This window comes from Gigantopelta aegis, chromosome 8 (assembly GCF_016097555.1).
Source record: "Gigantopelta aegis isolate Gae_Host chromosome 8, Gae_host_genome, whole genome shotgun sequence".
In the NCBI taxonomy this organism is placed as follows: domain Eukaryota; kingdom Metazoa; phylum Mollusca; class Gastropoda; order Neomphalida; family Peltospiridae; genus Gigantopelta; species Gigantopelta aegis.
The window spans coordinates 16410940-16429344 of record NC_054706.1 but is presented as its reverse complement, the minus strand read 5'-3'; the positions used below and the strand labels follow the sequence as shown (position 1 = coordinate 16429344).

The 18405-nt window shown below is 40.6% G+C and overlaps 1 protein-coding gene across 1 annotated transcript in view; it reads right to left on the bottom strand.

The window, feature by feature from the left end:
- The window catches only part of LOC121379966 (eukaryotic elongation factor 2 kinase-like), a 43916-nt gene extending 30065 nt beyond the window's left edge, over positions 1-13851 (bottom strand). Inside the window, 2 exon segments of the mRNA XM_041508665.1 lie at positions 12357-12934; positions 13714-13851. Coding sequence (XP_041364599.1) covers positions 12357-12728 — 372 coding nt within the window. The 5' untranslated portion in view covers positions 12729-12934; positions 13714-13851.
- Positions 13852-18405: the final 4554 nt, after the last annotated feature.

Here is an 18405-nt window from a genome sequence, read left to right as displayed (position 1 = left end):
TTGAAGCAGGTTCCGGACCGAATGAACCGTTTCCATTTTCATGGAAGGAACATCGACGTAGACGTTCAGTGGCTTCAAATTTAGGATTGGTCTCCATTCCCCATTTTTCTTCCGGGCGAAGAAAAGATGAGAATAAAATCCCGGAGTGTCCAGACTGACTCTCTGGATGGCCCCTTTGTCGAGAAACTCGGCAATCATACTATCCACTAAAACGCGCCGATCCGCGGACGGTAACGGCGGCATTCTCGGGAGTGGAAGTAAGAGGGGGGCTCGAAGAAAAGGGTATTTTGTAACCGTGTCGAACGACCGACAGAACCCAGGGGTCGAGACCAGGCAGCTTGCACCAATTTCGAAGGAAATGGCGGAGCCTGCCCCCCACGGGTATGGTTGCTAACGGTACCTCCGAAAGCAACTGCCGATCGTTCACGTACCCTCACCCCAACCGCTTACCACCCGTAGGCGCAACGCCTTTGGTGGACTGAGAACGGAACGCAGTACGACGTTTGCGTCCTCGCTTAGCGGAAGACGGGTTGTTACCTGGTTGCCTCCTAGTGTCAGGAACCCTAGGGATCTGAGCCGACTGGAGCAAAAAAGCAGCCTTTTTTACAGGAGGAGGCTTGAAACCCCGAAAAACGTGGACCGACGTTTACCAGAGGTTGAGGGTCGAGTGTTCGGGACTGGTCGCGACAAATCCTTGTCTAGGACAATATGAAAAATCGGGACCGAAAAGTAAATTTTTCCCGTACCGAACGTGTACGAAAAAACGTCTTCGCAACGTTGACGCACTCAAACCCCCAGGTAATGGTCACGCCGTAACAAAAGACTGTTCGCAAAAATCGGCCAGATAACTGAGCGATATGCTTAGTGGCTTTTGACGCAGCCTCCAAACAGCCTTTCGCCATCGCCGGGAAGGCTCTCGACAGCCTTATCCAAGCCAAATAGGAACGTACCTAAATGGTTATTAACCTGGAACATCGACTTAGCCAGCCGTTCGAACGATTCCAGATCCGCGATTGGCAATGACACATGCGGCGATGGGGAACAAGCGGCTCGGACACTAGCGGAACGACCGCCGGATGTTCGAGAAAATCCGCCCCCAACGTCTCATAGGAGTCGGCACGAAAAATGCGCGCTCCCGTTAGGATTTTCCCCGTAGGCAGTGCCTTTTGGGTACTCATCAACACCCACTCCCAGGATACGATCACTGCCAGTGATCAACACATCAATGTCACAAAGTGAACTGTGCGCCTCCTGTGCAAGTGGGTAAACCCGACTCCTCACGAGGAGTGACCAAATTCAAAGAACGGTTACCGAAGGAGACACCCTTGAATGTAGGCTGGGCCTCAACCTGAGGTATAGCGTCCCCGCATACCTGTCGGACCTGGTCCCTGACAAAAGCCAGAACCGCCGGACAAATCGCACTCCTCCTCTACCTCCGAACCGAAAAGTGAGAGAGAGCTGGGTCAGCGACCAGAATCCGGTCGAAAAACCGACGCTTCCTCGAAGCCAGGTCACTGACCCACTGGATCCCGAAGATCGATATGGACTCCTCCCCCTAATCGAGACGCCCCTGGGGCAGCGTCTCCCGACAACGGAAACAATAGGAAACTGAACGACAATCCCTAACTGCATCGTCAAGCCTGCTGTCGAGGGACGCTCTCGACAGTTTCTGCTGGTTTGGCGGAAAAAACCAGGGGGGGGGGGGGGGGGGGGGGAACGGGAGGAAATGGGAGCCGCACCCGACGGTCCCGTCTGCGAAAGCAATGATCCCAACTGAGGCGAAGCGTTCAAAAATTCCACAAAACTACGAAACAACGTTTCCTGAAAGCCTAACGGTCGTTCCTGCGCCAAGTGCGGAACGGTCGGAGTTTGCGGCCACAGAGTACCCCCAGCCGAGGGGTATCTGCGCGAACCTCGTCCTCTATCGAGTAAAGTCGAAGAGGTAGGGACCAAAGACAGTGCAAACTGTGAGGAGAGGATTTGCTACCGAAGGTCACCGGACCCGTTGGGGTAAACATATGCAAACGGAGGACCCAAACGGGATGACGTCCTCCACCCAACGGTAAACATCGGTCGGGATGCCATCAGAGACGGATCCCCGGCATCGGAACAACTGGCTCAGTTCGAAGCAAACTGGCAGAACTCTCCTCGGGCCTTGACACCCTTGATGAGGTGCCGAAGCGACTGTCAGCAATCGAAGGCAAAGTCGGGGCCACCTGCTCTGCGGACGAAGCAGTGGACCTATGCACAACGGAGTGCATGTGCTCGGTAACCGATGAAGTCGTCAAAACCGGTGCCGCGACGACTCCACCCTGCCCCCCTTCTGTTTGTAAAGGTAACCGTAACGACGATGGCGACGCCCGCGACGAAGCCAAACAAACAGAAGAAGGCGCCGTCACTAACGAAGACGGCTCACGTACCACGGTCACAATAGGAGCCCGGGGGGGGGGGGGGGGGGGGGGGGGGGGCGCTCCCGAAGTATATTTAACTGTACTCGTAACACGGACCGAAGAAGAAACACCCTTGTGTTTTCCCCCTTTCCGGACACTTTTCGAAGTGTCTACAGACTTATGGGACCTACCCACTAAGTCCGACTTGCCGACTACTGCCGAAGCAGACGACAAGATTTTGCTGGTACCCGAAACCTGAGTCTGCGAACCGAACCGAACCCACTGGTCAGGAGACCACGTGGCGCAGATCTCACACTGACGGTCTTGAGAACAAGACCGACAGTCCGGACACAACACGTGTGTGTCTTTACGTCGTAAAGGAAATGGACAACCATCTCGCGCACAAACTTTCTGTGCGCTAGCTGTCAACGAACTCGCGTCGGACATGGTAAATTCAACACAGAATTCCCAACTACCAACCGTATGTCAAGTTCAACCAAAAAAACAAACACAAAATTACAAGTAAAGAAAATTTTTTGCCAAAGCTTAACAGGTGTTAACAGGTGGACTGCAGAATTGAGAATGAAGTTACAGGTAGCCCGTGCAAGGATAGCATTGCGCATATCCGGCAAGGGAGAGAATTCTGCAGTGTGTAGGTATGACTCAGGTTGAATAGCATATTTGTTGTGCTAGCACAGTAAGTTGAATAAGACTATTATTATGTACATTGTATGTATATAGATTATTACACATCTTCAATAAACACAATTAAAATGATGGGCTTAAATTGGGAAGAACATACCTGTACATGTCTCCCACCTGACTATGTGTACATCTATTATTAATAACTTCTATAACATGTACAAACAAAAGAAAGACCTGTCATGGATTTTTACAGAGGGTAAAATGGGTAAAAGGAAAGGATTTTTTTTTTTTTTTTTTAACGACGCATTCAACACATTTTATGGTTGGTTATACAGTGTCGGACATATGGTTAAGGACCACACAGACATTGATGGAGGAAACCCACTGTCACCACTTCTTGGGCTACTCTTTTTGATTACCAGTGCTCAAGGGATCTTTTATATGCACCATACCATAGACATGATAGCACATACTACGGCCTTTGATGTAGCAGTTGTGGTGCACTGGCTGGAGTGAGAAATAGCGCAATGGGCCCACCGACGGGGATCGATCCCAAATTGACCGTGCATCAAGCAAGCGCTTTACCACTGGGCTACGCCTTGCCCCAAATGGGAAAAATGGGTAAAAATGTGTATCCTAAAATTTTCAGATATTATTTTTTTAATGCTAAAAAGTTGTTTAAATAATTCATTACAAAGACTCAGAGAGCGTGGAGTATGTATTGTACTTTATATACACATTATGACATTGCTGAAATTATTTTTTAAATGACAATAACTTCAGCAGGAGCGGAGTGTGGGTGGATTTCGCAGCCCATCGAAGGTGTATCCTAGAATAAATCTCTAGTGGAAACCATGCCTGTATATCTGTTTATGTGATATATCCAGGACTTAGATTGCATCGAAGTCGATGCGATAAAAGTTGTGCCCCAAAATAATCATGCCCAAATTTAGTACACACATGCTAACCTCAAAATATTCATGCCCAAATTTAGTACACACATGCTAACCTCAAAATATTTCATCTGAAAACTACTGAAATGTTAAGTTTAATTGCATTAAAATAACTTGAAATGCATTTCTGATCATTAAAAACATGACAGCTGTTAATGACAGTACTGAACTAAATAAATCTTCTTGTTTTCAGAAAGAAGAGACAAAAGTCCCCGTGGTGCCCAAATCAGTGACATCTAAAGCCCTGTACATCTCAGCACATTTTCAAACCACAGCTATCTATAGGTATTTGGTGTCAAACAGGATATTCCGACATTTTGTTAAGAGAAAGAGACCGAGGGAGAAACCCACTGCTAACACACCAGGGAACACTTTGTTCAGTGTTGTGTCATGATTCACCATGCATCTTTCAGAGATTGCTACACAATTCTAAAACGTTAAATAGTAGTTGTTAATCAGTTGGTTAAATAACTGTGTTTAATTATCAAAAGTTAGAAAATATTTTAATATCCCCTGTACTTAGACTATTCCTACCAATAAAACAGCAAGGGATCATTTATATGCACTTTGACATAGATAAGACAGTAATATACCATGGCCTTTGATGAACCAGTTGTAGAGCATTAGTTAGGATGGGGGAAAAACCCAGACAAGACATACCATGTCCTTTGATGAACCAGTTGTAAAGCATTGGTTGGTAACATGATATGGGAAAAAAGTCTTAGTCCAGAGAGGGTAATTGAGGAGCAAAGTTCCAAAACGTACTCGGTCACATTTAAAAAAAAAAGAGAAACTGATGAAAAACTAACATACACCAAATAAATTGTTTTATTTTATATTTTTGGCATACCTACAAACATAACTCTTGTATTTTATGCAACATCATTTATTTACACCACTCCTCAAATCTGACCCCAAAACAGCAACATATAAGTCACGAATGTAATATTACAGGTAAAACGTATATTATTATCTGTGTTAGAGTCTATCTGTATTAAAATACTATCTGCTTTAAAAAGCAACAGTTGTCTTGTATTTACTGGTATATTAACCTGTTATTGCAGACCACTTGACCAAGTGTATGATCCACTGATGGTCACTGTTGGACAGACGGTAGCCTAATCTAACATCTTGGTAGGGGTACTTTCTATCTGTACTATTCTGTTGCAGTATAACTACTGTATTGCTATTGTACCTTTATTTACAGCAATTAAAATCAATATAATTGAATATTGCTTCATTTATCCATTACTAGACTATTGTACCATACTTTCATCATGTCACAGAAAAGACTCCTGCTCAACATATTGATCAACAACACAATCGTTTTGTCCCACGTTTCAACGCTTAGTGTATGTTTTCTTCCTCGCTAACACCGACAGAATACTCTTCATTTACAGCAAAATCACTGCTACAGGGCACCGCCATTTTAAAACATACTAAAGAGGCCGAACTGCGCAGGCACAGTGGACTGAGTGCGTTTCGGAAAATCTAATATTTTGGACTGGCTACGTTTTGGAAAAATGCTACTTTTTGTATCATCGATTACAATGGGACAGAACACGTTTTGGAAAATATTATTTCATCAGAAGGTGCGACTCTATAATACATATAAAATAAGGGAAGATGATAAAAAAAAATGCAAAATGTGACAGCACATTTTGGAATTTTGTTCCTCAATTGATTTTGTGACCCATCAAACTTTGAGTGTACGCTCAGGCTTAGCTCTGGGTGAGCAAAATATTCTGCCAAATTGTTTATTAAACTTAAAAAATTGCAGAAATCGACAGATATTTTCTTTAAAATGTCAATTATTACATGAATTTGTTTTGCAAAATTAATAATAAAAGTTGAAATTGTTCTTAAAATTCACAATTGGTGAATCTGGTGGGTGCCAGAGCTAGTACTCCATCTCACCCCCACCCACCCCTCGCCTCCTACAATGACACCCAATATACACATGTAGCTGATGTATTTTTGTGATGTTTTGTTAAACATTTATTCCCCTTCCTACAAATATTACAAACTGTATGAAGTTTGTTCACCATTCACCAACTTTTCCTATCTGCTTCTTAAACTCGGTGGATATATATGTACATTAATGAACATTATTGTTAGCCTTGAATCACGGCACATAATTGTGCTTAAGTAATGCCATCATCTATTGATTTTGTTCACATGTATATTTGAGAATCTTTGAATCATATATGGAAAATCAAATAACAATCTTCTTATTACAAGTGTGTTTATAATGCATCGAGCATATATATAATAAAAAAAATAAAATAAAAATTAAAAAAACCTAACCACTAATGAGGACAAGTCGTATGAAAATCATATTATCAGCTTTTCCATTTCATATCGATCCATTGTAATGCTCGGTCATGAAAAATAATATTTTCCTTTTAATTAAACTATGTAACAAGGTACACAACAGGAAAACCCATAAATATTTAAATATATCTTTTACGATGATAATGCTCAACACTGCAAATAACAAAAATGGATGAAAGGAATATTTCTAAAGCTATTTGATAACAAACATGGCCATATTAATACTTGATCTAGCAAGGTTACTTCTGTCAAAAAGCAACATGGGATTTTTTATATACATGTGCACCTTCCCACAGCAAGGACAATACATACCACTGGGATAATTTAAGTAAGATTATGAGATGGAATGTCAAAATATCCATATTACTATTACTAAATAATATTTTGGATTCCAGAGTAATAGTTAAAAAAACAATTTCAATGCCTGGTTACAATGAAACTAAATGTACTTGACAAGAGTCTTTTTTAGCGAGTTTTATGTGTCAGGAAAATAATATTTTTTTCTCAAAATGGTATCACCTAACAGATTACTCTTAGACTTTATAAATGTAAAAAGAAAAATCTGTAATTGCTCTTGGTCAATACATATAAAACAATGGTGACCGACCAAAAAATCAATTTTTAAAGGAGACTGGACACCAAACCATATATACGGCGTAATGAATTGTTTGCCGTCATAAACCACAACACGCAACTACTGTGCTCCCCTTATTGACTAAGTTAAGCGTGCCAGTCTTGGTTGGGGGTTTTTTTTTCCGCCGATCTCCATGTTTGCCGGAAACTGTCGACAATTGATAAGCTAGACCCGTGACGTCATCGATGAGAGGAAAACTGAAGAAACTACCAAGCAGCATGGACGAACTTAGCGATTCGAGTGACGAAGAATTGTGTCCAGCTTGTGCTAATGGCATCAAACCATATCAGTTTGAACCACTTATCAGAGACTTTGTCCCTAATCCTAGAAATGTTGTCTTAGACGAAAACTCGGATGAATCAACTGCCGACGAAGACGAGGAAGCCACACGGTCATAAGACTAGCATACAAGCATTTTTTTAAACATAATTTTTTATGACATTTTTAATGTAAACTGAAGCAAATGGACCTAATTAGAAGATAAGCACACAAAATGTAATAATATTTCATCGTACATGGGCAACCCCCCCCCCCCCCGAAATTGCTTTTTTTATAATTTAATATATCTGACATTGATATCTGACATTATTATATTTACTCAACATAGAAATATATGCCCAATATCTCTGCAATCTATTTTGGAATCCCCCCCCCCCCCCTTTCAAAATCCTATGTACGCCCATGTCATAAATCTTGTTCAGCATAAATGTAAATATGACACGTCAGTGGATATTCCAGAGGCCGATTTCGCAAATTTGCAAAAAGCGTCCTCTCCTCACCAAAGCAAGATATATTAATTTAACAAAAAACTTTGTTCTCTTAACTAGTTACCCTCCAAGTTTTAATGTGTTTGGTTAAACCGTGTACTTTTAATTATTAAGAAAATGTGTTACCAGTCTGCCGAAACTGTCCACAGCCGGGTACAGAAACACAGAAATGTTGGAAAATATTATACTGTTGCCACATACTGACAATCACTTTACAACTAATATGTCTTATCGACAATATTATTATGTAGTCTTTGCATTTATTAATATAAAATACAACAGGCCCGTAGTTTTTATCCCTCACTAGAGACTGTTTCCCCCCCCCCCCCCCCCCACACACACACACACTTCAAATATCGTTCCTACAGGCCTATACAAATGTAGATAATACATGTATGTAGAGGGTGAAGTTAGGAACCAGTTCCTTTTATCTTTAGGATTTTGTAATCATGATTTCAAACCAACTGTTTCAGGTAGTTTGCTCTACATACTGACATAAAACACATTTGTTATATATTGGAATAAAAAAAAAATATAATTACAATATATCCAGTGTTATTTTCTTTAATCATTCATGGAGGAAGAAGGAAGTCCTGATGAAAATATATTACAGGTAAAATATATTACAGGTAAAACAAAATAATATATGATGCTTATTCCATGTGGTAACTATTGTTAATTTTGCTTTAAATTGCTAGATGCCAAAAGTGATTAATTATATTATTTTATGGTCGAAAATTAGACGACCAATTGTTTTAACCTCTGCCAAAGGTACCAGGTTTTCTGCTAGAAAATAATTTGAGGGTACGTAATAAAACAGGCCTGTAGGAACTGGGGGGGTGTGGTGGTTATAGGTTTGAAATGTTTTTTTATTGAACATTTTATTTCATGCACTTTTACAAATTTTAAACAGCAATTATGTTACTATAATCTATCGAAAAAATAAAACATATATATATACATTAATTTCTGAGATTTTTTAGTACATACATGTAAGTTTACCCTCCACACCCTCTGGCAGAAACCCAGGGTAGGTATTAAAATAATTATTTGGTGTGGAGTATTTTTAATATGACATACAGAAAGCATTGCAAAGTACAATTTTATTATGCTTTAATAATCGACATTAGCTTTAAAATTATTTAAGCATCATTCCTTCTGGCCAGAGTACATATGTTGTTCATGCCAAAGTGTTCGCATTTTAATTTTAATGACAATATACTGAACTGACGATAAACATTGTTAACTAACGTAATAATTCACGTTTTGTTTTTTAGATCAAAACCATGATGTTGGCCGTTTCTTGGGATGCATTGCTGTTATTGTTGCAGTTAAACATAATATAATTACGTTGACAGTATATAATAACACTAATTATCTTGTAAATTAAATTTCCGATAAACCTGGAGACAAAAAAAAAAGACGACTAAAAGGCACAACCAAAGAATCAACACGTGTACCGGTATTGCTTGGTAACTCTCACCGATGACGTATTGCCTCGCTTTCGTTCAGATCTATGCATAATCCCGTCCACTTCTGTTTTTACCCCAAACCTAAGACGCGCAGCTGACCGGTGCCTCGCAGCGAGCCGGGCGTTAGAGTAATGCGGTATTTGACGCTAACTTAATCCATTACACACTACATGTCTTTTGGTGTCCGGTCTCCTTTAACTATGTAGCTACGATTCTATAGAAACTTGATAACAATCTGCCTTCCCAACAATCATTTCAAGGTCATGGATAGGTCAGGATACCACTTGGTTGTAGATTGTTATGACCGAAACAAAACATGTTTTATTTAGTTTATACATGTGTTTGTACACCACAAAAAGGTTAAAGAAGTGTCCACAATTCGCTGCCATTGTAACATAATTCAAACTAATATGCATAGCCATTTTAATGGCTTTTAAAATTATATATTAATTACATTCTTTTGTTTAGAATATCCATCCCCAGTATGTTTCTAGTCATCCTAATGTTTATCTTATCTCAACATTCATTCTACTTAAAGATTTTTTCTTTTCTTTGGTACATACATAATCATACATGTACAAAATCATTTGGAGGTAAAATCTAGTTTACTACAGATGTTAACTATCACAATCTGAAATAAACTGTACAGGCTTATGAAAGTTCCGATAATGAGGAGTTTCATTTACAAGTCTCTCTTGCGGTCTAGTTTTATGTAACACAGCATTTTTGGTTTTCGCATTAACTATAGTGGCTAAAAGTTTGGCTAAGCCATTTTCTATCTTCTGATGTGAACAAACGGTTATATAATATTATCTATCAACACCTGAAATCCACTAATAATACCAAATATTCAATTAGCGTAATTATAGCACTCTCACGACCGATAACAAGAAACAGTGTCATCCAGTATAGGCCTATGTACAGCGTAATGATGTTTGCTTATTTTAATAATCATGGTTATTAATTTTAATGGCATATATTCAACATGTATGAAAGCAAAGTCTAAAAGATCTATAGCTTGTCATTTTAACTTTTTAAAGTCTTTGAACCAAAGTAATAAAAATGGACCGAAAATGCATGTCAGTGTCAATACACATTCTAGTTCAGGACCGAAAGACAAGTAGGCTATCCTTAGCAGAGTTTAGTCAGACCGAGCAAAACAAAACGTCTGCTAGACTGGTTTATGTGCTTCACGTCAAATGCAATGTCCACGTCGGGAACCAATCAAATAGTTCGCAACTGTTAGAAAAACGTTTGTTGAACTTAGGACTGCTCTCAGTGTGCATATAGGTCATGCTTAACTGCATGTGTTAAGAGACATCATTGTGGACATTAAACAATACAAATGTACAAGAAGCAAGTAAATCTTTATGTAATTTGTAAAAAAAAAAAACCCCAATATTTGTTTGCATCAATGAATACTTAATTGCTGTTTTGTTCATTTATTTCCTTTGTCTTTGTTAATTTTGCACTCATGCATATCATGATCCCAGAAAATTAACATGCAGTAAATTGTGGTTAAATGTACACTAAATAAACAATTTGTTTACAATAATCGTGACATTTGTTTTATAAAATATTATATAAATTTGTAAGACTGACAGTTTGAGGTTACATCTCAAAAGTTAGCTGGATTTTAAAACGACTATAAATTCCAATTCATTATCTTTTTTAATCAAAAACAATTGACGTAAATTATGGAATAGTTGTAATAACATGAAGTCGGCATTCTTAGCCTAGGTATTTTATAAGCTGAAATCAACAACAAGCATTTAACACGATGTTGAAATCAACAGCAGCAACAACATGGCACAAATTACGAAATTGTTGGGGTTGGGAATTTATGGGTTACTTTAAAAAAAAAAAAAAGGAAAGGGAAAAAACAACACCCTCCCATAAACATCCACCCACCCCCATATTTCTGTACATTTGTTGATTTAATGTCATAGGTCTTATAAGTCAGGGTGGGTGGTTTCAGGGGGCACTGGCGTCCAACTCTGAAGCTAGTGCATATCTCTCCACCCCCCCCCCCCCCCCCCACCCCGTTGAAAAATCAAAGTAATATTTTAACTGCCATTTGCTGTCTTTGATTTTAATCAGGGAATATTATATGGTTTTGCCAATGCTATTCAGATTTATCCAGTTTGTACATAATTAGGTGGGAAATTTTTTTATTTTCATATTCATATACATAAATACTTTATACAGTACTGCACAAAATTTTGGCAAAACATTTTCATTATGGCTAATAAATTTCCCATTTGGCAAATTTTTTAGCTACAGGTACTTTTGATCCAGGGCGATCCCTGGGGTATATGTAATAGTACATGATTAATAAAGGACAATAGTAACATTATTTCAACATTTGGTTACTGGCACATTTTCCTTTGTGACAGGCTCAAATTGTTAACATGCAGGTAATGTAGGTGCCTGTACACAAATGGTTTCAATTCTTATAGGTATGCTGTACATCAGACTACAAATTTTGTGGGATTCTGTGCTGTTAATCCCAGATTTTGGGTCTGAACCATTTATGATTATGAGATGGAATCCCAAAATATACATATTACTTAGTGTTTGTGTTATGTCATGTTTGTTTAATGACACGACTATCTGGAGCACATGTACTGATTTATTAATCATTGATTATTGTGTTTAACACAAAATATTAGAGAAAACTTGCTACATTATTCTATTAGCAGCAAGGGATCTTCAATATACACTTAACCAAAGACCCGACAGCAAACACCACAGCCTAAGTTGATAAATCAGTCATGGGACACTAATTAGGGTGGGATTAACCCATCCAGAGAATGAGTCCATTGAGGTGGTTCAAGGCAAGCACCTCAGGAAAGCACTCTAGATACCAAATAAGCCAGATCCCAAACCTAATTTTTATGATTCAGACAGAATCTTCGAAATCTCTAAATTCACACAGAATGTGCAGAAAGTGATATTTTCACTTGAAACTTATAAAAAAGGTACATACACGTGTACAAGTATTTAACATTTAATTTTAGTCATAACAAAAGACCCCATTAGTCATAGACATTGTTACATCATTGGGATCAAAATCAGTACAGCTTATTTATATATATGAAAAAGACACCTCCCCCCCCTCCCCCCCCAAAAAAAAGAAAGACAAAAGACAAACAACTTACAACGTTTTCGATCTTTACTTTACACTGGTCGGTGGTCCAGGTCTGTTTCAGTGCACTGTACCGATACCTCAGACAAATCTCGGTGTCAAGCTTTTCGATGTGGAACTTGTTCCAAGGATCTTGCAGGCACTTTGCCTTCTTTATAGCAGACAGCCAGTGTCGCTTGTTCACATTCAGTGGCTTCAGGGGTGGGGCAGATTTTGACAGCCGGCGCTGTCGAAGGGTCATGAATGCCTTGGGCTTGTCTAGGCTGCTGACGCCACCCCCTCCAAAGTCGTCTTCGCTCTCCTCCCTCTCCGACTGACCATCATAGCCACTGAGGTCAGTGATCGGAAAGATGAGCATGTCATCGTCGCTTCCGTAATCAGACATCTTACAAGGTGATAAACGTTCACAAAGTCTGGACTGTAACTGTCTTTAAATTGGATTCACAAAGCACCACCAACCATGTTCAAATAAGACCCATATTCACAGGTGCCATGGAACACTACTGCAAGTACATGTAATTGTAATGGCCAAATAGAAGTAGAATCAGCTTATTGTGTTGCAATGACAAGCAGATCATGTTTGTCATTTTTCTGAAGAGAAAAAAAAGAAGAGAAAACTGAATGTCAGGAATTTCCTACAATTAACATTTGATATATACATGTATATATATACACACACACATAAACAAATTAACCTCCACTTTGGGGATTAGAACTCATAAGACTCAGTCACTGTATTGTAAGATCAGTGATCTAACAATTCAGATTTCATAAACTCAATACCTGGGCTAGGTTTGGCAATCGCCAAATTCGCCAATTACGAATTTTGAAATAAGTTGGAGAATTTTATTTTAATTTGGTGAAATAATTTCATGTAAAAATTTACATTTTTTAGAAAGTAACTGGCGATTTCTACGATTTTTTAAGTTTAATAGACAATTTGGCGAAACATTTTGCTCAACCAGAGCTATCCCTGAATATCCCAAATGGAATCATCCATAACCCCTCCCCACGCCCTAAAAAAAACCCCATGATATTAAGAAAACAAAACACGAAACATATATACCACGACTTTCGATTTCATGAATAGGCAACAATGACTCAATCATCAATGTTATCAACAACCAATTGTCAATATAATACTGTTCGAAGCGCATCAAAATCTATCTATTGAATAAAATGGATGCACGCTTAAGTACAATAAATATATATCATAATGCATATCCCTGCCAATCCGTAGGATAGAAAGAAAACAAAAACAGAATCATGTGTCCTTGAAATATGGCCGACAGACGGAAACTGGTCAATTTTATTTTTGCAGACATTTCAACAAAATTTGCAGCCAAAGCAATGTATGACAGTTTACTTACTTTGCTTTAGAAAATACTTCAAAACCAGCCATCTGGTTTTCGTAAGGAGACACCTCTTTGAGATGCAAGTGTTGTACAAATTAGTCTGGTAATTATGTCGTCCGTCTTTACAAACGGTTTAGCTCTGAAATAAACAAGTATCAGACAGTCGTTCAGTTTTGTTACGCCTCTTTGTTATTTCGGTAAAGTCCGGAAACGTTACACTAATACATAAATATTTTAATATATCAATAAAGTGATGGCATGACTAATTCGCCTGATATACAATGTGCAAAATACAAGATTTATTATATTTATTATTTCAAATAAGAATCACAGCACATTTTTATTTAAAAACATTTCATGGAACTTTCCATCCGGAAAAGCTCGGTAGATTCCGCCATACTACCGCAAAAGGTGCTTAGAGCCACGAGACGGCCGAGGTATGACCCGTCGCTGTTTGTAAACAACCTAGAATTCGGTACTACTTCGCTCGTGCGTGGCGTCACGTCAGTAAAACCAATACAACATTGTTATTGTGCATGGAAGTATGACGTAGCTCAGTGGTTAGAGCTTTCGCTAGGCGCACAATCAGTCTTCCTTAGCAATATACATGTACTTATTTTCCATTAGAAAGTTAAAGTTAGAACACATTTATTTATTAATTATCGGCTATATTGGATATCAAACATTTGGTAATTCTGACATAATTTTAGAGAGGCAACCAGATACGTACTTTTTCCATTAGTAGCAAGGTGTTTTTTTAACAGGGTAGCCTTTCAAGCCCTTTGATATACCAGTTGTGGTGTACTGGCTGGAACGAGAAATAGCCCAATGGGACTCGATCCTAGACCGAAAGCGCTTTAGTCGAGCACTTTACATCTGGGCTTGGCATGGGCGTATGGGGACTCTTTGATTTAGGGGGGCTGGAGGGGTTGATTTGCCCGAAATTTTACCCAGATAAAAACTGCCCGAATTTTCCTCACTGTTTTGCCCGAATTTGGGGGGGGGGGGGGGGGGGGGGGCAATTGCTTGGAAGGAAATGCTTCCCCACCCCTAATATACTATTCAAAAGAATTTAAGGGTCAGACGATATTTTCGACATTATTTTCTGAATGTCAATTATATTAGCTAGACCATAATGTCACGCATGGTATTGTTCCATTTTGACGAAAGTGGGTCTAAGCAACCCATAAATGTATTAAAATCCACTGTCATTGACACTGTCGACTAGTTCTAATGGCGAAAACATGCTTACATTTGCACGTAAATTAGGGCGAAAGCGAAAGGTCTGCTAAGTACCCATAACTTGCTTTTTCACAAAGCGCTTCGTTTGCACGCTTTGCACGTGTATTCCATGTTCCCAATGCTGAATTTCCGTATAATTAGAGCTTGCGTTCGTGTACGGTGCACACTCCAAATTCGACAATGGTACAACTTCAACTGACTATCGAAGATCGAGGATGGGCTATTGCTTGGCTTCAGGATGGCAATACGCAAAGAAATGTTGCTCTGAAACTTGATGTCAGTCAGAGTGTCGTTGGCCGACTGTGGCAACGGTACCAAGCAACGAATTCTGTTCGAAATCGTCCACGTTCGGGAAGACCCCGAAGCACTACAAATAGAGAGGACCGCTACATCACCAATATGGCTCTACGTCAACGCACAACCACTGCACTCCGATTACGTGACAATCTGCGGACTGCGACTGGAACTCGAGTGTGATCAAACCATACGCAATTGTCTGAGAGCCAATAATCTATGCTGCCGTCGCCAGGCTGTTCGACCACCACTCCTACCACGTCACAGAACGACCAGACGTCACTGGTGCACGCTTCATCTGCGGTGGCAACGTATTCAGAGGGGTCGAGTGATGTTCACTGATGAGTCCAGGTTTAGTCTCCAGTTCAACGACGGTCGGGTTCGTGTCTACAGACGTCCTGGGGAGCGCTTCGCTGACGTTAACGTTAGACAACGTCACCGTTTCGGTGGTGACAGCGTCATGGTGTGGGGCGGCATCTCTATCCACCACAGGACCCCCCTCTATGTGGTGGATGGCAATCTGAATGGAATCCGCTATCTGAATGAGATTATCCGGCCGTTGGTTCTCCCAGGCCTTCAGCAGATTGGCAGCGGGGCAGTTCTGCAGGATGACAATGCCAGACCCCACCGCGCCAGGGTGGTAACGGACTTTCTCAGACAACAAGGTATCGCCAGGATGGATTGGCCAGCATATTCGCCTGACTTGGCCCCAAATAGAGCACGCCTGGGACGAATTAGGCAGGAGAGTTTGGGATAACCATGCCCCTCCGGCCATCCTTCATGATCTGGGTCAACTTCTTATGGCAGAGTGGCAGGCCAGTCCCCAAGAGTTCTTCAGACGTCTGATCAACAGCATGAGGCAACGATGTGTCGAGTGTATTCGTGCCAGGGGTGGATTCACACACTATTAAACGATTGTTCTAATGTGTAAAATCCATGTTTGACAACCTTCAACTTTGACAGCATGTCATGTGACTTTCTTGTATACAGTGACGTTTATTTGTGGTTTTTGTAAATATGGAACAATAAATAAAATTTTTGGTGTAGTTTACATCATCAATCTAATACACTCTGAAACTTATTTGGTTATAAATTTTTGACCCTTAAATTCTTTTGCGTAGTATATATACTCTTCAAAAGAAGAAACGCAAAACCACATTGTCGTAACATTTGGAGAATTGATTTCATTATTGAATGGTGAGTCCGATAATTACCAAATGTTGCAGGATTGTTCACAATTCACTCTAGTCCATTGTGAGTAAGTGATAGGACACACCACCAAGGTCAAGGTCATCTGGAGTCAATACCGGGTGTGGCCTCCGCGTGTGTTGATAACTGCCTGGCACCGCCTGCCCATTGAAGCAACCAGAGTACGGATGACGTCCCGGGGGATGGTGGCCCACTCGGCCTGCAAGGCTGCTGCCAGCTCGGGCAGGGTCTGGGGCTGTGGTTGTCGCTGTCGGAGGCGTCGGTCCAACTCGTCCCATAGATGCTCAATTGGGTTCAAATCCGGTGATATCGATGGCCAAGGAAGGACATTAATGTTGTTGTTCTGTAGGAAAGCCGTTGTGAGACGTGCTGTGTGAGGCCTGGCGTTGTCATGTTGGAACACTGCGTTGGCGTTGGCCATAACTGGAACGATGTGTGGCCGGAGGATCTGGTCAATGTAGCCCTGTGCATTCAGGTTGCCCTGCACGTGGACCAGGTCAGTTCTGCCAGTGTGTGAGATGGCTGCCCACACCATGACACTACCCCCGCCGAATCTGTCCACTTCCTGCACGCAGTTTGCCGCATAACGTTCACCACGACGCCTATACACGCGACATCTTCCATCATGACGTCGGAGCAGAAATCGGGACTCGTCACTGAACCACACCTGTCTCCATCGCAGTTGAGGCCATTGTCGATGAATCTGGCACCACTGCAGTCGGAGTCGACGGTGTTGTGGTGTTAAGATGACACCTCGAACTGGACGTCTGGCACGAGACCTGTTATTGCTGCGGCTGTAGAGGTGGCAGTAGTCAATCGTTCCCGAAGGTGGCGTACCCGGATGTAGCGGTCCTGCCCGGGGGTAGTGACCCGTGGTCGACCGGATCTAGGGAGGTCACGTGTTGATCCATGTTGCTGGCAACGGTCCCACAGTCTGGAGATGGTGCTTGGGGACACATGGAATGCCCTGGCAACGGCCGTTCTGGATTCGCCTGCGTCTAGTAGGCCGATGGCATTGTTTCTCTGCGGTTCACTGAGACGTGGCATGTACTGGATTATCAACTGTCGGCCAGATACAGAGGCCAGGCAAGCGAACACCCTGCACTTTTATACTGTCGGTGTTCATGTTGCACGTGCAGACAACGCACGTGCAGTGGTGACATGGTTTGCACGTGGCTGCGTTTTTGCGAATATTCACATTTTGGAACTTTATTGTACAGTAGCTGCGTTTTATCGAATGTAACCGTGGGAATGTGTTTGGGACATGCATTGACCTTATATTCACAAAGCATGAACCGGTAGGAAACATAAAATCGGAGTTATAACCCATTTGTACCCTTTTGCGTTTCTTTTTTTGAAGAGTATATATAATTAGTTACACACACCATACTACTAAATTTTCCTTTTCTTTTTATTAAATTTTCTACTTTTTTCCCAATTTTTAAAAAACTACATCCGATATGTAGCGTTGGGATTCGGTTGGAATTTTATCATCGATGATCGGCAATATCGGTTTTCCCCAACCGATCAATGTTTCGATCATTCAATCGATTATAATTATATTTTAATTATAAGTACCATGCACCGATTATTGTCCACCGAGGACAGATCCTACAAATTACCTTTAATAACTATGTAATCTCTCTTTTTTTTCAGTATTTACACATGGATTCAAACACAAACTCCAACATGTGGAGATCAATTCCATCATCTAAACTGTGGGCACACAATTACAGAGAACATTTTTCAAAATCGATTATGGATTTTTATAATCAGTCATCACATCGATTGAGGCCAACCGATCAATTTTCAATTATAATCGATCATTATTATAAATCACCATTTATGTCTTAGACAGGGCTCGAACTTAAGACTCACTGACGGCAATGGCAATTATTTTTAAAGTTACTTTTGCAGTATATAAATATGATTGAATGGTTATTTTGTTGCATGTAGACATAT